Below are 25,929 nucleotides of genomic sequence, written 5' to 3'. Positions count from 1 at the left end.
TTCTCGCATAATCTATTATTTATTCAAATATTAGGCATGGCATGAAAATAGATGCATGACTGGCAGCAAGATGGGGAAATCCCTTTGCAGTTTAGTTGAACTTCTTAATTTCTATTTAATGGCAAGAAGTGAAGTTTTCTGAGAGTAATAGATCAAAAATATACCCTTGGTCTTACAATCACATTTGTAGTACAATGTGATAAACAGCTTCCCATTTGCTTTTCCCCATAGTTGGCATAAATATCTAGCATATTAGTCAGAGTAAAGCTGTTGAGAATGAGACACATGGAGAGACTTAGTTCATCATGACGTGTCTACATTACTTCTCTGCGAACTGGTCACTTTAAAATGAACTCAGACACCAACATGGGTCTTGTGGCCGCAGTAGTTACTAAGAGCCCGTGGCAGTGGTCTGCCTTGAGACAGACAAATAGACGGGGCACTGTCTGTAGAGAACTCAAGAACAATAATAAGACCAGCTGAAAGTCGATCTGCTTTGTGTTATTACCATTAGCAGTGATTTTGAGAAACTCCAGTGTTTGCACGCCCTCCCTGCAGGGGTCAGGGGTTCCCTCTGTCCACCCACCTTGATATGCCATTGTCTGCCACCCAAAATGGGGCTGACGCAGAAGAAGGCACTGGCTTCGATATATAAGAGGTTATAAAACATGCTGAAGTGAATCTGCATGTAGGGTAAGGAAGTTCTAGTGGGTTTTAGCTAATGTTACCGTAGTTGATATGGAATGATAATGAAGCTCGTTTCTACAGAGCCCTTACCAGGCTCCAGTCAGTGACTGGGGCCAAAGATCCAATGGTGAGAAGCCCTTAGGAAACTCGCAGTCTAGTGGGGAAGACAGAAGTCACAGCAGCCAGTGTAAGGGTGCGTCTGTGTCGGGCCTGAGAGAGGCAGATGGGAGCTATTTGATTTGGTTAGGGAGGTTCAGGAAGGTCTTTTTGAGGATGAGGTATAGTAGGTCTTCCAAGATTGTCACACTAGAAACTAAAAATAAATGGATTCTTTTTTTTTTTGCTTTCAAGCAACTAGCCATGTGGGGCTTCCCTGGTAGCTCAGTTGGTAAAGAACCTGCCAGCAGTGCAGGAGACCCAGGTTTGATTCCTGGGTGGAGACGATCCCCTGGAGAAGGAAATGAATGGCAACCCACTCCAGTATTCTTGCCTGGAACATCCCCATGGACAGAGGAGCCTGGCAGGCTAAATCCATGGAGTAGCATAGAGTCGGACACAAGTTAGCGACAAAACCACCACAACTAGCCATGTAATCTCTTAAATCTTCAGAGTAAGCCCTACTGCCGGGTCCACATCCTGGATCTTCCTAGTGTTGCATAGCTGTTCACTTCAGAGGGCCTGGGGCCTGGCTGTAGACCATGCAAATTCACTCAGGGTCTCCTCTCAATTCTCCCCTCCAGGCAGACTTATATCAGTGCTTCTTGGGCTGCCTGTGCGTTACTGTTACCTGAGAACTTACAACAACAACAAAAACCACCCATGTCAAGGCCCAATTAAATCAGAACCTTGGAAACATGGCGGGGTTGGGGGGTCAGGCACCAATATGTTAAAAACCACTGCAGATGATTCTACTGTGTAGCCAGAGCAGAGAACTACTGCCTTAGATGGATTCAGTTAATTTCACTTAGGCTGGTAAAAATAATTTAAACTTTTACATTAAAAAAAAACTTGAGAATGCAAAGGGGATTACTTCCGTGTGAGGTGTGTGAGTGCTTGTGTGCACACTCATGAGGGTGATGGTGTCTCCCGGTGTGTCGTGTGCTTTCCGTCTCCGGTGTGTGGTGGAAACACAGTGAATGGCTGGGGGATGGAATTTCTTAGACTCAAGAATCAGATTGACTGTCAGAGGCAGACCATTCCAAGCTCCATGAAGTGTGATGCAGAGGCAAATACATGGCTTAATAAAGAAGCAAATTTTTGCCTTTCTCTCTCTACTCCTAATCATTCCAACCCTCCTTTTCCTTTCTTTTCCCCTGATGTTTTATTTAACCTCATAATTTATGAGGCTTTATATAAAATCTGTGGCTCCTTTGACGAAGCACATTCAAATCTTAATGGGTTTTTTTTTTTTTGTCCTTTAAAAACAAAAAAAGCATTGTGAGCACCTTACATGTAAGTGGAATGAATGTATTTTTGCTACTAATGTTGAAAATATCCCTAGGCATCTGGTGTGTATGAATGTGTATACATAGTACATGCATAATAAACATATTCTACCTTATGAATATTTATACACAAAATACATATATATTGAATATAGATATAGATATGTAAATAGTAGCCCTTGCAAACTATATGCAATGTATGTTTCCAAGCATTTGCATCATAGTGCATCAGGAATATAATAAACCTACCACCAAGTTTAGCATATTTTGAGGTGGCATTTTTCTACAGAGTTGTGCTTAGGTCTAGTTACTATCTTTGTATGGGTTTTTTTAAATCACTGAAATGTTTAAGCAGTAACTGAAAGTAAGGTGCTGGGTGTAGCAGGGTAAGAAAGATGAAATAGATGTGGTCTCTGCCTTCAAGAAACCTGTACCTCTACCGAGTGCCTTAAAATTCACTTAAGAAGAGTCTGACATGCTATCCATTGGCATCTTATTGCTTTTTATACTGCTGCCTTTTATGTATACACTCTGCTTAAGTGGGCCCTATTTAAGGCTCTGTTGGCTTACTCTCTGATGTAGCTGCAAAGTGGGACTGATGCTGGGAGAAGAAATATTATTGGTTCCAGTGCCTTGATAGCCATTGGGCATGAGCACGCTTACACTTTTCTCTTTGTCACACATAGTCCAATCCTGCAACTACATTTTCATTTTACTCTGATTTGGTGGTGGGTTGGGAGGGAAGGTACAGGTAAAAGGCACAAAATCCCAGAGATGTTTGTAAATCTTAAAAATACTTCTTGTAATCCCAGTATTCCTACCATGACAGTCCACTTGCAAATTCCATCAGTTCCCTCCCTGCGATAAATAGCAGAAGCCTTTATTAAAGACAAGCTGCCCTTTCTAAAACGTACAGAATAGGGATCCCTTTCTAAAATGACAGTCCTTAGTCTAGCTGAGAGCTCTGAGTGGTGCTTGTCAGGGGCAGCTTTCACGCCATTAACAGAGAAACAATACTCGGTGCTGCCACCGCTCTGTGCCGACGTATGCTCATTGTTTTCTCCCCCTCAATCCATACATCACAACAGGTAGTTCTCAGCTGTTCCCCCGGTGCCAGACATACATTTTATCTAAAGAGACAGCAGACAGAACTACCTGCTGCTTCCTGTGCGGCTCTCCCTGTGTTTCTCTCCTTTTTCCTACTTCACTTGGGCTTTTTAAAATCAGCTGGCAGGGAGCCAGGAGCTCATCATTTTAATGCAGTGCAAAATGGAATATGCATAATTATATGCGAGCCATATGTGAGGGAGACAGCTCAGCTGTGAATTTCAGAAGGGCCAGGAAAGAGAGAGCAGTTAGGGCTGCGATGAGAGGAGAGCAGAGCGGAGTGCAAGTGTCACCCAAATGGATGGTTTAATGAGTGCGCTGCGGACACGCCTCCTTTCACCTACCGTTTTCTTCTCTCCAACTCCAAACCAGAAACTGATGGAGATTAGAAAGGGAAGACTGTATGCAAGGGGTATTGCTAATGGGTTCTGTTAATGTCTCCATTTAAACTTCAGCTTTCTTAATTAACAGTGTAGATGAAAATAACCAGTAACTTTTAATGCAGCTTCTTAATTAAATCTTTTTTATTTTTACTGCATTTGATTTAAGAATCATTGTTCTTACTAGATCATTGCTCCTTTCAGATCTTATTTAAAAATTGAGGGGAATCAGTTTATCTCTAATAGTATGACAATGCAAAATATAACTATGCAAATTGCTTTTCTTATGGCCTTGCTATTAGAATATTTTAAAAGTGCATTATCTACAGATTGCTTAAGCATGCCAAAAAGTTTAAACACGTATGTATGTCATATAATCCTAAATGTGCAAAAAAAAAGTCACTGGAAGTCTGAAGTGGTGGTAATTTTCAGCAAAATTATTTGATTTTGTTTTGTTTCATGTCATTTAAAATATTACACCACAATGAATTTGCATGTTCAAACTGAACTATGTAAAGAAAAATAAATCCCAAATTTTGATATCTAAAAGGCGTACTGCGTATTTAAACAAATTTCTTAATGATGTTGTGATTTCTGGATTCCCGTTTGTTTAATGATCTGAGCTGTTATGCTTTTAGATTTTTTTTCTTCCATTATTTGTAAGTCCCTAAATAGGCCATTATATTTCCCTTCAGGCTAGAGATGAAGATGGACATGCTGAAAATTTTCCCCAGCAGCACTATGCTAAGGAAACTCCAAGGCTTGCCTTCAAGAATAACTGCGAACTACTTGTAAGAATAACATACTTACAACAAGTCTAGAATGTTACTTTAGCACAGTGAAAACAGTTTTTGAAAGGGTTTGTTCATTATTACATAATTTTTGAAGTATTATAGTTTTTCTGTATAGAGTTCTTAATGCTAATTCTGATATCACTGAATATGAAGTATAAGATCTCAAATTGTTTGCACATCTTTTATATCTGATTATAGAGCTTGGATGGCCCTGTCTTTATTAGTTTGTTCTGTATAGTAGTTGATTAGCAGCCATTTGGAGAATGGCTAGTAAAGTTAAAAATAAAGAGAAAGACAGTTGATATATGTAAGCTTGGAGAGAAAAAAAAAAAACAACACAACAATTCCACCCCCTTCCCTCCTCCTACTTCCTAATTGTACACTATTTTAGGCGACAACATGGTAATATTTTGTTCTGCTAGGAAAGATAGCAGAGTTGACACGCAGTACTCCCTTTAGAATTCAAGTATTCCTGCACTCTCTTGCCAAACTCAATCAGGCGCTTTCGTCTCTCCTATGTAGAAGTCAAAGCAGCGACAGGATGCGGGGATGTTTCCAAGTCGTGAGAGAGAGGATCTCAGCTGTGACAGGGACTCTGTTCCAACGCAGGGTTAATTTGCTGTTCATTTTAGCATTTACAGCGAGACAAGATGAAAAGAGAGCAGGAATGCCTATTATATTTCTATTAAATGAATCTGTTGGGACCTAATGTTCTTGATTAGCTTTTGAAAACGAGTGCTCCGCAATGCATTTTCTGTTTACCTAAAGTAAACAGAGAATGAATTGTCATTTATTTAGAGATTCAAACACTGCTTTTGAAAATGAAGCTTTATGAGGGATCTTAGCTATGTTGTCCCTAAATGTTCTTTTCTTTTCAATTGCATTAAAGCAAAACATTTGCTCCAACTAAATGAAAACACTGGAAGAGAAGGAGGATGCTCACTTGTGACATTCTGAGGTAGTCTCAATTCTGTTTAGTTTTTTGGCGGAACACATTAGGAAATCGCACATGTAATAGTCTTTGGACTTAGCTCTGATACCAACTATTCATTAAAAATAAAATGTCCAAAGAGCAGGAGAAGAGAGAAGAATACAATTCTTACTCATTCTAGCCGCAGTAGCTAGATGTTGACAGGAAGAAACTCCTTCCCCCTCCACAGTCTGCACGGTTATGATAGCATCACTTATTCTGTGTGTCGTCCCTTGACCAATCAATCCGCAGGCAAATTCACTGCTTATAAATGCAGTTTTTTCCTGAAATTTTAACTCACCTCGTATTTTATCCTAGGGCTCTTAAACTTCCAGGGTTGCTAGTGTTACCTATTTTGGGGAAACCCTTTTCACTTATTTCCATTTTAATGTTTCACTCTGTAGCTCTGGTTTTCTAGCAGAAGACCATAGGGGCCATTTATTATATGTTTTGGTATTAAAATGCTTTGGGGGATAGCTTACTCCTTTGTAGAGATGCTGTTTATAGTAATATGCCATATTTTACTTTTTTCCTATATACTGGAAAAACGAATGTGCTTGAGTCTGGATTGTGGTCAGTTTATACGGGAGAAAGTAAAACATACATGTGAACATCTTTTCCAGCTATCTTTAGAGAAAATATATGTTTAGTCATTGATGTGCTTTAACACAATATTGTGTTGGCAGTAGTTTTGAGAAATCAGTGCAAGCTTTGTCCTTCTAGTAGCTATTAGAAATACTTTATAATTTCTTATGATAAGAGAAAAAAATAGAGTGAAAAAACAAGTGAGCTTATTTCTCCAAGGAGAAATGTAATTTTTTTCACCTGCAAGAGAAGCGATGGTGTTTGGCTGGTTATGAATCTCTGAGAAGTTATGCTTCTCTGTGAAAGAAATTTGTTCGTTCATAAGAGAGGAAGCCCTTGGAGTTTTCTTAGTGTAACTTAGGGCAAATTTAAAAGAGTGGGAAAGAAGATTGCAAGCCCTGCTCCAGAGGGCTTTTCTTAGCTTGAGGGTGAGTCTGCCCTTCTGTGCAGTTCACTATAACAGGAGTGGGTTTAGAAAGTGGGGGAGCTCTTTGAGGGATGATGATGGCTCTCGGGAGAAAGCGTTGAGGGAATGGATTATTCTGGGTTCCCAGGTGGTCAGGGACACACGGCTGGAAGGTTAACCCTCTGGGCCACAGCTGCTGACAGAAAGTGCCCTGGCCAGGGAGACAGGACATAGCCTCTGACTCTGTTACTGACCGTTGGTGGTCTCTGCCCTCCTTCCCATACCCCCAGTCTCTGCTTCCTGGGAGAGGAGGAATATTAAGTAACCTAAACAAAAGCAAAGTAGAAGCGATGCCTAGAATGCACAAGTATGTGTAATCAGAAGGCACTGACAAAGCAAGCATTGGCTGAAAAAAGAATTTGCCGCGCAACTCTTGATTTCCTGTAGGTACTGATTGGCCTGTTTAAACCTCAAACTATGATATGTGCCTTCACACTTAACGTGCAGCACAGATGACTAGATGTTTAGCTTGGTGGCCAAGATTCCTAGGTTGGTGATTGTGCAGCAGTTTCCTTGTTTTTTTTTTTTTTTTTTTTTTATAGTTTTGAAAATGCAAGGCTGTCAAGATGAGTGATATAAGATAAAACTTGCATATTATTTGATATATCATAATTCACTGTGGCCCCATCTACCACTTCATAAATAGATGTGTAGACACACACTCCTCAGGGTATTTTGCTGGTCTGTCTAAGCTTATGACCAAAGCAAATAACTTACAATAAAAGACAATGTGGGGAATTAATATCCCTTCCCTGAACAATACAGCAACATGGAGGACTTCCCTTGTGATCCAGTGGTTAAAATTTTGCCTTCAAATGCAAGGGTGCAGGTTCGATCCCTGGTCAGGGAGCTAAGATCCCTTGTGGAGGAAAAACTGAAACATAAAACAGAAGCAGTATTGTAACAAATTCAATAAAGGCTTTAAAAATGGTCCGTAAAAAAAAAATCTTTAAAAATCAAAAACAATACAGCAACATGGCTTATGAGAGCCCAGAGGAGGCAGCATTTAGAGCCAGCTTCCGTGACCAGCACTTGTCCCAAATTACAACTCTGTTGCTGATCCCTTTACCGTTATTGCCTCATTCTTTTGGGACTGCAAGTCCTTCTTATTTCCCCTATTAAAATGCTCAAACTGATGGTGTGAGTTGGATTAAGAGCCAGAATGGGAGGAGGGCCTCAATCATACCAGGAGCTTACACCTTCTTGTTAGTCAGTACTTGCTCAGTTCTTGAAAGCCACCTTGGGTAAGACCTAGCAGCATCTTAGGTAAGAACTGAGCCCCAGGTGTTCTTTGGAGCAATTCAGAGAATACAGGGAGCATCAGTGTATTCAGGAATAAGGTCAAAATATAGTCAAAGATGTGCAGAAACCAGTGTGGTGTAATTTGGTTGGAAAGAAACTAGGTTTAGGAAGTCTCAAAGGGGAAGGGGAAAGCAGCCTATCTTCTTTAGTTCCAGCTTATGGATCATAGACAGGCTGATTCCTTTTGGCTTTTCCTTAGGCTGTTGAGGGTGGCAGTTTTGCAGAGGAAGGGGGAGATGCCCTTAGTTGGGAGTGCATACGTTTGTGCACAGGTATCTGCTCAGTCTCTAAGTCATGTCTGACTCTTTGAGACCTTATGGACTGTAACCCCCCAGGCTCTTCTGTCCATGGGGTTTTCCAGGCAAGAACACTGGAGGGGGTTGCCATTTCCTCCTCCAGGGGATCTTCCCAACCCAGGGATCAAACCTGCATCTGTTGCATCTCCTGCATTGGCAGGCAGATTGTTTACCACTGAGCCACGTGGGAAGCCCCTTAGTTGGGAGGCTAAATAGAAATAGCATCAGGAAATAATTCTTTCTGGTCATTTACAATGCCTGTGTAGGGAGAAGGTGAAAACTATTTTAGTGTTGTGGCCTTTGTATATAGAGCTGGTGGAGAGGAGAGATGCTGGGCAGTTCTACGGGCTGCTTTGTCCACCTGATTTCCTTGTGGAGGCAGAGAGGTGGATTGTAACAGTTGGATGTTGCCCCTCGGCAGAACTGCTCTGTGTTAATTCAGTGTTCATGAAGAAGACATTACTGAGCATCTTCTGTGTATAAGGCATTTTGCTAGACAGTGTTTGTAGGGGACAGAAATAGAGAAAGACAGTCCCTTCCCTGAAGGAGCTTAAATTCAGTAGGAAGAACAAGGATAGCCAGTATTGTAGTCATCAGGAACATGGGCTCTCTGGTCTTCCTGGAAGTTAGAGTTTTGTCTGATTAATACCGAATTGCTCTGATGGTATAGTGAAGGATCATGGGCACAAAGGCTTAACATTTATGGTGATACATCTGACATCATATCATATTGGATCACCATTGCGCCTCATGGACCTCTTTGCATTTTGGATCTTCATCTGTAAAATGTGATAATAAAAGGTAATAGCCTCAAAGGGTACTGTCAGGATTGAAAGTGATGACACATTTAACGTGCCTGGTACATAGTAACTTTCAGTACATATTGGCTGCTATGGTCATGCTCCTTCTTTATTTCATGATTATTATTGTTACACAATGAGCTGTGGCCCAAGAGGGCACCAACAAAGTTCTGGAGTACAAAGGAGGAAGAGATTATTTCCACATGTTGTAATTAGAGACTTAACCAAGGATAGTTTTGATATAGGCCTTCCAGGGTTGGATTTTTTTTGTAGTTGGAGCTGGGTTATAAGGGTCATTCCCAGCAGAGGGAAATAACATGTGCAAAGGCAAGGAGGTGGGAAAGTTCAGATCAAGTAACTCACATCTCAGTTGGCAATTAAGTTGACTGAAGTGGAAGGACCTGAAGGATACAGAGCTGGCAGGCCGGTCCATTTGCAGAGGTCTAAATAACTGTCTTATATTTGGGTTAAAGGCTCAGTGGGTAAAGACTCTGCCTGCTATGCAGGAGACACAGGAGACAAGAGTTTGATCCCTGGGTCAGGATGATTCCCTGGAGAAGGAAATGACAACCCACTCCAGTATTCTTGCCTGGAGAATGCCATGGACAGAGGAGCCTGGCAAGCTACAGTGCCTAGGGTTGCAAAGAGTCGGACACGACTGAGTGAATAAGCACACACAAATAACTGACACCATCCTATCAAGTCTAGACTTTAGTAGTTTTACTTTTAGGAATCCCTAGTACTTCTGTGGATTAAAAAATTATTATGGAAAATTCCTAACATACAAAAGTAGAGAGTCATAAAATGAATGTCCGTGTACTAACAGTTATCAACTATTTATCTTGCTTCATCTACCCCTTTACCCTCTACCCACTCCACCCTTTTATTCTGCTGAAGTATTGTGAAACATATGTTTTTTTGTTTGGTTTAACTTTTTTTTTTTTTGGTAAAGATTAGCATACCACTTATCTGGCTAGAAAGAATCCATTGAGGCTGATTAAATTGGGAATTGGAGCTTTGGGATTAGGAATACATAAAACAAATGACTCTTGGTTATGCAGTGTGCTCTTCCCTCCCTGCTCAGCACAACTCTGTGAGGCTTGGATAGTCAGATGGAGTGTTAAAAACCCTTAAGGTGAAAGACATGCCACAACGCTAGTGATGACTTCATTTTCTTTACTGTTGGACCCCTGGTTTTATTGTTTTATTTATCTTTCTTTTTAAAAAGTGATGTATAGTTGATTTACAATATTGTGTTAGTTTATGTTGTACAGCAAAGTGATTCAGTTATGTATATATACATTCTTTTTTATATTATTTTCCATTATGGTTTATCACAGAATATTGAATATAATTCCCTTTACTACATGGTAGGACCTTGTTGTTTATCCATTCAATATAGAATAGTTTGCATACACCCCTGGTTTTAAATGTATTTATTTAAAAATAAGATCTCTTTAAGCTTGCCTCATGCGAAGAGTTGACTTATTGGAAAAGACCCTGATGCTGGGAGGGATTTGGGGCAGGAGGAAAAGGGGACGACAGAGGATAAGATGGCTGGATGGTATCACTGACTCGATGGACATGAGTTTGAGTGAACTCCGGGAGTTGGTGATGGACAGGGAGGCCTGGCGTGCTGCAATTCATGGGGTCGCAAAGAGTCAGACACGATGGAGTGACTGAACTGAACTGAACTGAAGCTTAAATGGACAAGAAAATAGGACAAAATTTATGATCAAGATTTAAAATTAAATGTAAGAAATATATTTCTACAAGCAAAAAAATTAAGATCTCTTTGCAACCCAGCCCATCTCACCAGTACATGTTGACTTCATCACAGCAGTGGGGGAATTCTGGATTGCTGTCAGATATTAGCTATTGCTAGGACTTTCTAGCTAGATTATGGAATCTCAATGAGAACCTCAAAAAGGATGATAGAAATAGCCACATTTCACTTGAAACTTGATAGGCTTTTCAAAATAGGTATAATTGGCCAAAGACCTCCCTTAATGCTGCTAGTCTAGCAGAAAGCCAGATACATGCCCTGGTTCAACTTGATTTGACACACTGTTTCTTTGATGTTACAGCTGAGCAGCCCAGGCACTGAGAATTAAAACTCATGGTGACACACTTGGACTCCCATAACATCAAATAAAATATCATATGACGTGTGCGTATGGAGTATACCGTGTACCAGTTTCCTGAAATAGTCATTGTAAAAACCCCAAAGATGTAAAATGACCCAGAAATCCCCAGGGATTGGTTGCTATCTAGAGAGAGTTGGCCTATCCAACCTTTTTTTTTTTTTTCCCTCTCCCTCACCACCCCTACTCCTGACCCCTGTAGTCTAGAGCTATTCCGGTGTTCTCTGAAGGGTTCTCTGAACTAATGTCTTTAGAAAAATAAAACTTTTTCAAGAGGAGAGGGCCAATCTTAGACTAAGCAAGGAGTAGTTCTGCTAGAGGTGGCCCCAGTGCACTCTCCATCTAGACCATGCAGACTTTAACACAGGCAGAAGAGTGTGTTCTGCCTGAGCTGTGCTATTTCGCCTCACATTCCTGTTTCCATCTGTGCTGCTGTTTCACCCTCTTTCCAGCTGGCCCTGCTGCTTCTCTCTTCCTCTTTTTAGCCCTTTGGCTCCCATGACTGCCATGGTCTTGTGATTCAGAGCCTTTTCTTCTCCTCTACAAAGACCCTCTCCCACAAAGACTGTGTCCCTCACTTACCACCCATGCAAATCCTACTTTAACTGTCTCTTTTTAGTTTCTTTCTTTGGGAGAGAAGCTGCAGGAAGGCTGGACTTCCCCCTGCTTCTGCTCTGGTGTAGGTACTTTTCTTGGGATGAGATTTAATTGGAGACCCTTGGTCCCCTGCAAACTCCCTTTTCCAAGGCATGAAGATCTTTGCCTTTACCGGTCTGGGGCCATTGCACAAAAAAGATCAGAGGCATATGGTTTGGTGTTCATGTTGACTTACATGAACAGTACATCACAGTGGTTCTTGAGAGAGACATGGAGGACCACGTGTTTTTCAGGTAAGAGTGGGTGTCCCAGCCCTGCTCTGCAGACATACCAGCTGTACAAGCTGGTCAAGTTTCCCTGAGCCTCAGTGCTTTTATCAATACAATGAAGATAAATATAGTACCTGCCTCATTGGTTTGTTTTCAGGAATAAGTGAGATCGTGTATATGAAGCACTTACTATGTCTGACATACTGAGTAAAAGTTCAATAAGCCTTAGTCTTATTATTAACAGAAAGGATCTAGAAAGTAGCATTAATTTAAGCAAAATCTTAAGGCAGATGCTAGAAGCACCTGCCTTTCTTCTCTACTAGAGTCTCTTCCCAGTTGGGTTGGTAGACGCCCATAAAATACTTAAAATTAAATATTTTAACTTAAGACAAAACTTCAGAGAAACCCTTGAACATCCACTCATTTGCCTATATTTATGCCAAGAATACTACAGATCCCTATTGGCTGCATAGCAAATGTTGCTGATTTGTGAGGTACTGTAATGTTAGGGTAATTTTCAAAGAAGGATTTAAAACCTCCCCAAAATAGTATGGTATTAGGTTGAAGAGCTTGGACTCTTGGGACTATTTGGTTCAAATAGTCCTTCACTCCTTCACTCTCCCCACTGGCTATGTGACCTTGGGCAAGTCACTGAACATATCTCTCTGTCCATGTCCTTGTCTGTGAAATAAGGAGAACAATCATATCTGTCTGGTAAGGTTGGTATGAGGTCTGAATGAATGAATACCCCCAAGATGCTTAGAACAGTATTTGGCAAACACTTGGCATTCCATTGAGGTTGTTGTAACTAAGATTATTTCTTTCAAGGTTGTCCACTTACTAGCACATCATAGAATACCACTAACTGAATTTTCTAGCAATTAATTATCTGAAAGTCTTGAGTATGAATATTTGCAAGCAAAAGCCATGAAATTTCCTTATGAACAATGAAAGGAACAAGGTGTATCACGCAGATAATTCTTAGAGCTAAGCTTTAGAAAAACTATCAAAGAAGATTCTATGGGATCCAAGACTCCTTCATCTTGCCCTCCCATTTAATAGTACAATTGTTAATCTTAGCAATAGGCAACTATTAAGAAAATAAATGCAAAGCAAAGGAAAATATAATGTACACATGGAAGTATCTGCAATAGCAAATGAATGTGCCTCTGATAAGCTTGTTAAGGGAAGGAGACAAGAAGCCATCCTTTGTGGGGTGCCTCCAGTGTGCCATTGTACTTGGTCTTTACAGAGCCTTTTTGAGACCCTGTATGCTCTATACCTTTGCTAGTATATATTGTTATTATCAGGGCTTCCCAGATGGTGTTAGTGGTAAATAACTCGCCTGCCAATCAATGCAGGAGATGTAAGAGAGACACAGTTTTGACCCCTGTGTCAGGAAGATCCCCTGGAGAAGGACACAGCAACCTACTCCAGGATTCTTGCCTGAGGAATCCCCATGGACAGAGGAGCCTGGAGGGATACAGTCCACAGGGTTTCAAAGAGTCGGACATGAATGAATCCACTTAGCATAGCATGGCACACACATTGTTATTGTCATTTCACGGAGAGGGGAATTACAATTTGGAGATGTTACATTCCTTGCTCTGGGAGATGGGAGGAGATGTAGTGAGAGATTGCAGAGCCTGATTTGATTCACATCTCTGTGACCTGTGCTCAGGCCAAAATACTGCCAGCTTCTCAAGGTAGGGACCAGATCTGATACACTCTCCCATCCGTGGGTGAAAGAAAGGGTCCAGTCTATGTTTGTGGGATGACAGAATTAAGAAATCAATCCAGAATCACTCTTTCTGGCTTCTTTATGGTAACAGTTCTTTGGTAGATTTCTGAAGCCAGAAGGAACATCTGTGGGAATGTTAGGAAGGGGAGTTTATTCAGAAAGGCATGTCAGTGTTTGAGAATTTCCAGTGAGTACTAAATTGTAGGGAAAGGAACCGAAGTATATATTTTTAAATTTGGTAGTCTATAGAAAATATAATTTTCAGTGTGTAATAAGCATTTGAGTGGGTTTTTTTTAATCTGACAGCAATAGTTGGTATTTGATAAATGTTAAATCTTCTTTTGAAAATTTTTATTCTTTTCGTGATCAGTAAAGCCATTTCAAAAAACTGGGCCTCTTTTGATTTGGTGGAGTTGTATTCTTTGGGATGAACCTGGTAAACCAGGTTTAAACTGATCTTGCCTTCAAGACCTCTGGCCATCAAGTAGCATACTGGAGATAAGTGTCAGTGACATTTTCCTTCATTGTTTTAATTGCTAAGACTGAACAATTACCTAAAGTACCAAAGAGAATTCACCTCTGATGGCTTGATAGAAACTAGATCATATATCGAACAAAACCAGAAAACCAGACAGGCTATCAATTATCAATATAAAGGTGCCCAAGAAACCAGCCGGGAATAATATTAATCATATTTAGTCATATGCTTGGTTTGTGGCTAGAACAAGCTAACGCAAGTCTCTTGGGAGAAAAAGGAAAAGGAATAAAAAATATTTGGACTTGAGAAAAATGACATACATGAGAAATAAAGGAGGCAAAAAATTGGAGATGGGGATGTGGAGGTGATGGCAGACTGGTGAGAGGGAATTTTAAAAGAGAAGAAAGAAAGAAGACCATGGTTAAGCTGCAGATAAGGTCTTTAATGTATTTTCCCACTGCATTTGGTTTGAAATGCCTTTTGTGACCATGTTTTTTGCACACTTTCTGCTCTTCTGGTTTGAGGCATTGGACTTTCCTGGAGAGCTCTCTTCTCAGCTTCTCCTCCCTGACCACACTCAACCAGATGTTGAGATGCCCTCTTTTAATTCCAGACAAGGCTCCCCTGGCTCAGAACTCTGAGAGGCAAGACCTTTGTCTTTACTCACTGTACCCTTGACAACCACGCTTGCCCACCCCATATTTTATGATGCACCCCCCAACATGTTCACATCTCAGAAATGGGATTTCATGTTATAATTGATGACCTGTCATTTTTTAAAAGTTGGCAATGTTTTTCCCTTCTGGTATAAGAGAATTGCATCTTAACAGTCAGTGGTGATATAGATTCAATGAACTGTGGAAGTAGGTACTCAAAAATTATTTGTTGGATGAATACATGAAATAACATATCCTCCTGGTTCTAGTTCAGATAAAAACAAAATGCTTAAGGTTGGGTCTGGATTGTTCATGGGCCATGAACAAAGTGGAGTGGAGGGTGGCCCTGTGGTTGTCTTGGCTGAGAATTTGACTGCTGTATACTTGCCCTTCAGTGGAGCTGATAGATGGCTTTGTTCATAATTTCAAGTGAAATATTGAGCCAGTTTAGACATACTCTCAGTAAATCAGGTTTAAAATAATAAACAGTACTTCTGCCTTAATTGTTGAGAAAATTGCTTAATGTTCTACATTGGATTGTATATCCATCAGTATTTCTCTTATATGAAAACACATTGGTGGAGAAGCAATGCTTTCTCTCTCACACACACTTTCTCAATAGAACAAGCTGTAGACTTCATTAGAATAAAGCATGGGTTTTTTAAATAAATTGGGATCTTTTTTTAACCCATTCTCATCACCAGCACCATCATCTCTTAGAGAGGTTCCCAATCTGGAGAAGAGATGAGTACACATAGACACATAAATTCTCTACACTTTGAATCTGTAATCCACCTTCAGGATATCAACCGAGTTATACCCTAAATTTAACTGTGTGAAATACTCTGCTGTTTCATAGTGTTCAGATCTCAATATAGTTTAGTTTCCTTTGAATGGAAAAATTTGAATCTGATTCTGATATTGCAGCAGAATCTGTTATACTCTTCTTGGTGTGAACACGGAAGGGGGGAAAAACCGCATAAACATTTTTAAATGTCAGAACCCTGAGACAGGAAGGGAGGCAATATTTAAATATTGAACATATGCTATGATAAGACCTTCACGTGGAGAGTATCCCAATTATTCACATATATGAAACACTTTGGGGTCTCCATTATGTAGCCATTTCATACAGTGATGTTTTTTAATTTTTAAATTGTCTGATAACTGTGTTAGGACAAAGATAGTATAAACACTAGTTCTGGCTTAGAGAAATATTTATATACTTGCCAGATAGCTTGAATCTTGACAATATGTGATATCATTGTGTATATACACATACAAAATACAATATATGGAGGCAAACATATATCCCATGCAGAAATGTTGATACATACATAAAAGAAAATGAAAATAGACTGGAGCATTACAGAAGTGCTTATGAGCCTATGGTATTTAACACTCTCAATCATTTATGCAGTATTTGATGTAAATATCAAAACATAATTTGATGTTTATATATGAACACATAAAATAAGTAACATGGAAAAATAAAGTTGTAGTGAAATTTTCATTTTTCCTTAGCACTTTTATTTTTAAACAATGTTCTGACTGTCATCAAATCATCCAAGTTAAAAATTGAGTGGCATCAGTGGAGACAGCTGGTCTTGATAATTCAAACCCCAAAGTCCTTTTCTCAAGGGATATATTCTCTGGTGTGTTTGGTCTGGATAGTTTCTTATATATCTAATTTCTTCTGTGTAATTTGCATGAAACAATATATATATATATAATTCAGTGCAGTATCTATAAATATTTAAAACCTTTTCTAAAAACCTGAATATTTAGTGTCATAGACACATCTCAGAAAGTGGAATTAATGTGAGTAAGTGGTTATGGGTGTGTATATGACCTAAATTTTGAAGATATTTGTCTTCCAATCAAGATGCATTTATTGAGTACTACTCTGTCCTGAGTGCTGTGCTTACAAGATGGTATAAGATGTGGATCCTTCTCGTTAGGCATTTATATGCAAACTGTGCTGGTGTGAACAATGAACTTCCAATGTTGATTAAAGTGCCAGATGGGGTGTATGGTGATTAGAGAATAGAAATACATATTAAAGTATTATGTGTACAAAAAGGAAGTAAAAGTTCATTTAATGGGGAAGAGATGGTGAGCTAGAGTCATCAGGAATAGATCCTCAGGGGAGGTGGGATCTGGGCTGGTTCCTGTAGGGTAGATGGGGAAAGGAAGTGTATCACAGCAGAGAGAAGGCTGTTGGTACAATGATGGGAGCGAGGTGAGCATGGAGTACAGGGGGGCCATTGAGACACTGCCTGGCATCATTGTGGGAGTGGTGAGCATAGTTAACTCAGTAGGTTATGGTCAGATAATAAAAACAGTGAGAGCAAGGCAGCTAATTTTACACTTGGTGTTTTAGGATATGGGGATCTGTATTAGGAACCTGAGCAATGAGGCACAGTTATGAAAGCAGTGCTTTCACCCCTTGGAGAATGGGAGCGGTGAGGCTTCTAGAAGGCAGATAGAACAGTCTAGGTACACCGTGATGAGGACAAATGCTTCTCACAGCTGGAAAGCAAGAAGGAGACTGCAGATGACTGTCCAAAAATATTGGTCATCAAGTTCTTATGACCATGTTAATATAAATAACTGGCAAAGATTTCATCTCTAGCCAATTTTCTTATAAATTTAGATTTTGGATAAGAGTCATAATTGAGTAAGTAGCTAGTTGTGTGCAATGGGAAAAAGTGAGAGCAAAGTAGAAGCAAGAAACTGAGCTGTGATCCAGAATGATTCAGGGATCAGTGTGATTTCACTGTAAAAACACAAACTGGGGGGAAAAGGCTCTTAAATTTGAATTAAAGAGGCATAGATTCTCCCTTCCCAAGAATGTAAGAACCCTTTCTCTCAGAGAATTGCACAGAGGCAGTGCAGATTATGTGCCCTGGAGTTACACCAACCTGGCTGGGTGGTGACCAGCTTTGTGGCCTTGGGAAGGTCAGTTTCTGCAGCTGTAAAACAGAAATAATAGCGGTACACACCATTTAGAGTGGCTGTAACAGCTAAATGAAATAATACATTAAAAGTATTTGGTATATAATAAGCCTCAGTAAAAGGTTACTAGTAAAGGGAATAACCGCCCCCCCCTTTTTTTGTATTTAACTTTCAAGAGAGAGAAAGAAATGCCAGTAAATAAAACTCACAGGAATATTTCGATTCCTTGCTTTTTATAAATGAAGAGAAAATTTTTACGACATATAGTTTTTTGTTTTTTTTTTTTTTGACATATAGTTTTTGATTGTGTGAATTTAGCTTACTTTTTTACACCTTGCACGTGTACAGGACTCTAGAAGGAGAACTGGTATTTTTCTAGTAATGACCCTAAAGATTTTCAAGATCTTCATAAAGAAAAAAAATCTTATTGAGATTACTGTCTTTACCAAGATAGATTATTAAGCTACTATTAAGTGGTTTGGAGGTAAAATAGTCTTACACCAAGAGGGTTTGCTAGTTAAAACCCCAAATCAAATTTCTTATAATCCCACATTCCCTGATTTTCCTAATTAACTGACTATTTAAATTCTACTTTTCTTTTGAAAGTAAACACTATCACCCACTTCTTTGGCCATCTTCTTTGTTCATATGCTGATAAATTTCAGGATATATCAGTTAGGCACTTCCTTATTTGATAAATCAGTCTTTCTTTGGTTTGATTTAACAGTTTGGAATGCACTGGGGACTTGATGCAGTTGTGAAAGAGAAAAGAAAAAAAATCCAAAATAATGTGAGCAAAAGGTCATTAAATGAACATGGTAAAGCTGGAGAGCATCTTTCTTGGTTAGACTTCCTCTTCGAAATTGCTGGGCTGCCTCTACCCTACACAGATGATCAGGGTCATGTTCAAGATTAAAATGAGCTGTGGGACAATAAATTGCCTATTATAGCAGAAAAACATACAAACAGAAAATGAGACCTAATATCTTTCCACATTCCCTGATTTTTTTCTTTCTGAGCCTAATACACCTATTTCGTCTAATTTAGCTTTAGCATTAGTTATGGTTTCTAAAATTACAATGTGTGTGAAGACTGGAATTTTTCTTCCGACAGGAATGAGAGTGTATGGAATATGCTTTCTCTCCACCCTCAGGGAATGGTAGAATTCCATATCTCCCTACTGCCTCTGTGTCTGGTCAGTCTGCGGTGGGAATGCCTCTCACCACGCCTGCTATGGGAACCACACCTCCCAGAACCAACAGCCCCATAGCCTTGCCTCTAGATGGGCCGTCATGTCATCAGTGTATTAGCCCCAGCAAATAATGAAAGTACAATAATGTCTTTTTAGATTGTGAAACTAACCATATAAAGTTAATTTTAGATTTGGAAGTACGACTTTAAAATACATGGCTGAATCTTTGGGTGTTTTTTTTTTTAATGACTGCAACACAAAGGTTTACATTTTAAGTTTTCTATTGCAAGAAAGGAATGATGACTGGTAAGGATGCTGATGGTTAGAGCAAGAGAGCTGGAAATAGACAAAGATTCTGGAGTCAGTTCTCCTTCACTCGCTGCTGTCATCGTCACATCTCTTTGGCTTATCCTGGCCATGCATTAACATCTCTTAACTGTTTCCATAAATTAAAGAACTTTATGCAAGTACCACACACAGCCAAGCTTTCCTCAAAGCCCATGTCATCAATTTCTTCCATCATTCGGTCAGCACGATTTTGGGAGGATCCCCTGGAAAAGGAAATGGCACCCCACTCCAGTATTCTTGCCTGGAGAATCCCATGGACAGAGGAGCCTCGTGGGCTACAGCCCATGGGGTCGCAAAGAGTCGGACACAACTGAGCCACTAACAACACAGCGCAACACACGTGATGTTCAGGGTGTAGGTCATCTTGGGTGGCTGTGAAATGGGCTGCATTTTCACAGAATCCCCCGTGGTTTTCCATAAATTCTTTGTATACTTACTTTATAGTATAGATAGATGGTAGATATAGATAGACATGAGTATTTCTAAAATCATCTTACTGTAGGCTTTGAATAGGTGCTCAAGAAATACCGACTGTGTGAATGAATGCACAGACCGTCCTCATGTGGCTCCCTGTGGGCACTTTTCCACAGCCAGCTCAGACGGCAAGGTCTCTCCTGTGTCTAGGGAGTTGTCAGGAATGTCTGGAATGCCGCAGCCTTGGCTGAGTGGACCTCCTTTCTGACACATTTCCGAGTTGCCCAGTTTCTTGGGCAGAATGAATAATGGCAGGAGATGGAGGAGCCACCTTTGGGTTCTGAGAACTCTCTGGGGCTCCCTCTCTAAACTATGGTATAACCTCATCCTCCCCACCGCCCCAATCGTTGTCCATGTTTATTTCCCAAATAAGAGAATGGAGCCTGAAAGAATGTTCTCCAAATTGCATTCAACGCCTCCATATTCATGTATATGTCTGAATTTAGCTACTAGAGAAGGTATCAGATGTAGTTCTCAAGGCATTAGATTTAAAAACATGTAATTTTTCATTCTTTTTGAACTATTTAAACTAAGATTTTTAAATGAAAGAATTGCTTTGAAAACATGATGATCTTCCTAGGTTTAAATGAGACACTAGCTCTAGTTTGTCTAGGATGATAAGCAAAGCAAGCTTCCAGAGACCCCCATAACCCTCCTTCCAGCTCCCTCTCTCTCTCAGGTGATTTTCATACAAAATGTCAGTGAGTCAAAGATGTAGTTTTTTTCTGGAACCCTCATTCTGCTCAATTGGCCCCATAGAATGATCATACTTCTTTTTGAAATAGAACTGAGCAAAGTCTTGAATTTTATTACAGAATTTAATACCAATAATTACTTAAAATTTAATGAATTTCACTACTGACTTAATTGCTTTTGAGTAGTTCCACTTAACTTATTAAAGAGAAGCAAGGACATATTCATTTAATGAGCAGCAGAAGTCTTGCCCTCACATCTGCCTACATTCTCTTTTCAATTAATCAATTATAGTCTGATGGTGTGTAATTACACATTAAGAAAGTTATTGGATATCGCAGCATGTCTGTCCCGGGGGGCTCATGAATACACGAATATAACACACCTGTAATGACCTGCACTGAGTTCTGCAAATTACACTCATTTCTCTCCCTCTCTTCCTCTCTCTTTGCTAAATTAAGATGAGACCAATTACCATTAACTTTTTGAGTCACATCTAGTCAATGTGATATGGAGAAAGTGAAAAAGACTGAAAGAAAAGTAAAAATGGAGGGAAAAGACTTTATCTTTGAGTGTGAGTAATCTTCCTTTTGAAATGAAGCTTGCCAAGACCTGGTCCTGAGAGCTATCACAGCGGTGGTTGGTGGTCGTCCGTCAGAACCGGGTCTACTGAATCATACTAAATACTTGAGAAAATCAGGCCGACATTATTTGAACTCAAATAGTGTCTTGCTTCCTAGCTTCCTTCAACCTCCTGATGAGAGAAATAGGAAAACCTTTTGAAATCACATTCAGGCAAATTTGCTTGGCTTGTTTCAAATCAAACCAAAGTCTGGAACTGATCCCCAGTCAGGAGCGCTAAGCCTCCGCATAGCAACTAAGCCGCGTTAAAAAAAAAAAAAAAAGCAAAGAAAGAAAAAAGAACCCACTAAAAATGCAGCACAAACAAAGAGCAAATTTTACTACGTTCATGGCCTAAAGGCTCTGGTTATGTGAAGGGGTCTATTCCAGTATGTCCTTCTGATTTATGCTAAATCAGTAAAACCCAACAAGAACCTCTTAATCCAAATTATATAGTCAGAGACATTCTAAATGCCTAAACCAACCAAGTGATTTTAAGCAAATGCCCTGTTAAAATAAGCTTTTGATGTCTGCACAACTCTAACTCAAGAAGCAATCTGTTGACATTTTCGGCAAATGCTATCTTCGTCTGAGACAGAGGCAGCCGTGGCTCCTTCGGAGTATTTTTCCGAGTAAAGTGGTTCTTCTCTCTTTCCCTCTCTCCTCCTGCATTAAAACCCCTGCTTCTGTCGTCTCCTCATTGAGGTACTGACATGGTCAGTTCTGTTGTGATGAATGGCTTTCCATCAGGATAGTGAGGATACATTGACCCTCAGCTAGCAGATACTCACGCGCATGCACACGAATGTGGTGAGCCTCCTTGCTAGAGAAGGCTTTGCTTTGTTGATGTTTTTAACTCTGCAGCCAATTTGGGGCATTTTGTGTGCTGTTTCTCCTGCTTACAGCCACTGGCCGTGCATACCCCACCATCACTTGGGCAAAGCCTGCCTCTCAGTGCACCTCCTAGGGATGCCCAAGACCCCGCTGGCCCAGGACAGAGGATGTGTGTCGGTGGCAGAGGCACCCCGTGTACTTTCAGGGAGTGCCCTTTCCTGGCACTCCTGGCCTGTCGGGACAAATGTCTCTGCCGAAGGGGCCGTCTTCCTGTGTGGGCTCCATCTGTGGCATCTCATGGGCCTCCATGGGGTTGAGTTGTAAATAGTGGCCACCACATAAAACATGCCATCTGTACCCCTGTGGGTAGTAGGATGGAACACAAAAAAAGATTTATTCCAGGAATATGAACTGATGTTTACAGACATGCCAGGACTGGCTTTGAAAACACAGTGGAAAACTGTCTCAAAAGCAGTTTAAGTACCATGTAATAGAAGCCTGAAAAAAGTGCTATAGGAGCATGAAGGAAGCCTCTATGCCCAGGGAGATACGCCAGCTGATTTGTCCACACCAGCCCCCTTCTCCCAGAGACGGGAGGTACCGTAAGGGAAGGCAGGGACAGGAGGCAGGGGGTGCCTGTGGCTCTCACGCTTTGGGGGCCAAGAGTCCTCCTGAACTCCAATCCCTGTAATAATTTCATAAAGACTGGAAAGTAAGGAGATAAGTTTGGATTGAGCAAATTGGATTGCCCTGGGAAACTTTCATTATTTGCTGGTCTGGGGTTCAGGGCTGTATTGGGGGGCATCTTTTGTTGGTGGCATCATACCCATAGGCAGACACAGGAACCTTACCTCTCGGAGTGACAACCACACACCCCAGGATTTGCACAGCCTTCCCAATTTCACCTTTATCACCTGTTTTCATAAACCAGTGGTCCTCCTCAAATGAGTTCAGGTGCCCAGCATTTGGAAATAGCGTCACTCTTGGGAACACTATGAATTATCTACCTATTTAATCCCCATTGTGTGAACTAGGAGTAACTTTTGTTATCTGTAATCCATTTAGGAGATAAAGTCATAAACAGTTCAACAAATACATTATTAAGCTAACTAAGCAGGACCAACAGTTTCCTGTTTCCCACTCATATTCCTTTGCTGCCTGCCCGTTGACTTTGTCATCTTTGAACGCTTGCTAGCAGACACAGAAGGCTCGGTCTGTGAGATAAGAAAGTCCTTTTCTACTGCATCTGGGTAATTTCTGTTTAGGCGTGCTGTTGGTTACTGCCTTGTGAATTGATTTCCCTGCTCAGCCTGTTCTGGAGACCTGGCCACTCCGTGTCTGAAGAGACTGGGGTCTCACCTGAAGGGAGTGGCGGCTCGTATTTCCCACATCTCTAGCCCTACCCAGTTACCCCCTTATTTCCCCTTCCCATCCCCTTCCCTGCAGAAACGGAGAAGAGTGAAGTCTGGGGATAGGCAGGCTCTTCTTGGCCCTCACCACGGTGTGGATGTCTGTGAGGGCGCCCCCTAGTGATTTGCGGTATAATAACGCCCTCCAAGTTGGCCCTGAAGTTGGATCCTGCATCTGGACCCAGGCCTGCAACTTGTGCCAGCACTTTAGGACCTGTGAGTTTGATATTTTAGGTTCTCTCAGCCAGACTGTGGGGTGAGTGTGCGCGTGTGTGTGTCCTCACGTGGGCGTGCGTGTGCATGCAGTTTTTATGGAAGGTTTGAGTCAGCGAGGGCTTTTCTATCACAGGACTGTGAAAAGCTTAAATATGACATTCCAGTTCATACAAGTTTTCCAGCCACCTGCCCCCAGGAATTTCTCCCTGGCCACATTTCCCCCCAGGTTCCGGTCACTTGTCAGCCTGCTCAGAGTCACTTTCCCCTCCTCCCCTCTCTTTCTGTCACCTTTCTGCCTGTCCACACCTCAGGCTCACATTCCCCTGAACTTTTTATGCTGAATGGGCTAGCTGTCACCCAGCATCCTTTGTGCATCCCGTATTCTCTGAGTCCATTTCCCTTTCGTTCTCACATCTTGTGTACTGTAATATCTTTTTTGAAGTTCCACTGGGAATAAAGCAGGTCAAAGGAAGCTGAGGCTTGTGCTTTGAAGACCAGGCAGCTGCCATTTCACAGACCCATGGGGGCCCAACAGGGCTGAAGTGGGGGGACCCCCGCGGTGGTGGACCTCTGGGGTCACTGCCTCTTGCTCAGTTAGCTGCCTTTCTCCTACTAGAGATTCTCCTGCCATAGCTATGTCTTGAAGGCTTCTAATGAAAGCTGAGGAAGATATATAGGGGAAAAACATAAATCAGGGTATTAACATTTCTCCTCAGTGGTCTGGGAGAAGACAAAAGTGATTTGATTGCAATAGCAGCTCCAGCTGGTCCAGCTTACAGGCAAACAGTGTGTCTTCGGAAGCTGAATTTGAGAACCACCACCCCCAGTCTCTGAGAACGACCCAGGAAATGTGAAGCTTCAGCCTCCTGCTGCCGCTCCCGCACCGCCTCTGGCTCCAGGAAGCAATCCCAAATGTTTCCTCAGCCCATAGGCCCTGGTTTGAGGTTCAGAAGGTATGCTTCCTTTGACGGTGGGCTCACCCTCCCACCCCAAGTTGACTATCAAAATGTCCACCCACCAGCAGCCTGGATTCCATGTGGGCCTCTGGCAGGATTGCAGAATCTCAGGCTGCACCCAGCCATCCTGAATCAGAACCTGTATTTTAACAAGATCCTGGGGGATTCGTATGTACCTTAAAGTTTTTTGAGAAGCTCTGGGTTAGGATTTTTATCCTATAAATTTGGGTCTGCTTCAGTGGGCCCCTTATCCTCACAGGACATGTGCCCACAGCTTATTCAAAAATTCACACCCCACACTCCTTCCCCTGCTTTCACAGCCATTGAAAAACGTACAACAGATAGAATTTTGTCCCCTCAGCTGAGAGAGTATCTGGCTGGGAAACTTTAGAAGGAGCAGGTTGGGGGACTGGTAAAGGAAGGTGGGAGGAGACAGACACAGCTTCGAGTGACCGCAGCTCCACGGGAAATTCAGCCCGCTGCTTCTGTGCCTTTGCACATTTGAAGTCTGAGCCTTAGGGCTCCAATTTAGGAAGAAAAGGTGAGGACTTTGATGGGAAACTGAAATCCAAACTGAATTCTGACGCCTGGAATTCGGGTTTCATTGTTTAATCTCTGGAGGGAAAAGGGAGGGCTCCTGCATGGCCTCTCATCCTAGGAGAGATGGCTCAGCAGGGTGGGATGGGAGCTGGGTCATAGGCTGGGTGGAGTGGAGGATGGGGGGGCAGGGTCAGCACCAGGATTTACCCCCTTGTTTTCTGCCTGGGGGACCAGGAGAGGCTGGGCTTGGCTGGCCTCTCTCTGCTCAGGCAGAGCAACATGTGCGGTGGGAAAGATAGCCGGGGCAGTCCCAGTCCTTGCCACGTGACTTCAAAGTAGCTGTCCACAGTGGCTCCGAACTTGGGGCTTAGCACCATCCCCATTCCTCTCTCCCCTCCCCACTCTCTGCATGGAACAGGTGAGGGAGCTTAGCACATGACAGTCTGGGAGGCCTTGGGTTTCTCATCATCTGGGGACAGAGGCTGTTGTCCACACCAAGAAAGGGAACTGGGAAGAAGGCGTGTGTGACAAGAGATTAGGGCCAGTGAGCATTTGACCTCAAGTCCGGTCCTGGGGATGTGCTCTGGGTGATGTTATTCAAACAGCTACTGTACATTTTCCAGGGCACCTGGTTTCCAGTGTTCTGCCTGTTGTCACTATAAATCATCAAGATGACTTGGGGCCTCAGCTATACATCCCAGTCTGCCTTACACACCAGGGCAGATCAAATACAGGTCAGATCATGTTTCCTGATTTTTTTTTGTTTAGGCAATTGGTGACAATTTATTGCACAACAAGAAGTGGACAGTTAAAGGATCATGTCTATGGCCACCTGGAATTTCTGGAAGAGGCCTGATGTAAAATATTCTGGCCTGTTATCTTGAAACTCCCAAGGAACACTGGTGCACCTCCAGCTAGGCCTTCTTGTTCTACTGCTGATGTCAGATACAGGCATTGTTGCAGAAAACAAG

At 41.5% G+C, this 25,929-nt stretch overlaps 1 protein-coding gene across 2 annotated transcripts in view; it reads left to right on the top strand.

Annotated features, from left to right (window-relative positions):
• Positions 1-25,929, top strand: part of SOBP (sine oculis binding protein homolog) — a 167,311-nt gene that overhangs the window by 93,123 nt on the left and 48,259 nt on the right. Inside the window, exon 5 of one of the 2 annotated variants that reach the window (XM_015097362.4) lies at positions 4,315-4,410. The exons of the other annotated variant lie outside the window; for it this stretch is intronic. Coding sequence (XP_014952848.2) covers positions 4,315-4,410 — 96 coding nt within the window. The remainder of the gene's footprint in view (positions 1-4,314; positions 4,411-25,929) is intronic. 2 annotated transcript variants of the gene reach the window in all.

The sequence above is a fragment of the Ovis aries genome, chromosome 8 (genome assembly GCF_016772045.2).
Source record: "Ovis aries strain OAR_USU_Benz2616 breed Rambouillet chromosome 8, ARS-UI_Ramb_v3.0, whole genome shotgun sequence".
In the NCBI taxonomy this organism is placed as follows: domain Eukaryota; kingdom Metazoa; phylum Chordata; class Mammalia; order Artiodactyla; family Bovidae; genus Ovis; species Ovis aries.
The sequence above is the reverse complement of the archived record's forward strand: the minus strand, read 5'-3'. Positions and strand labels throughout refer to the sequence as shown.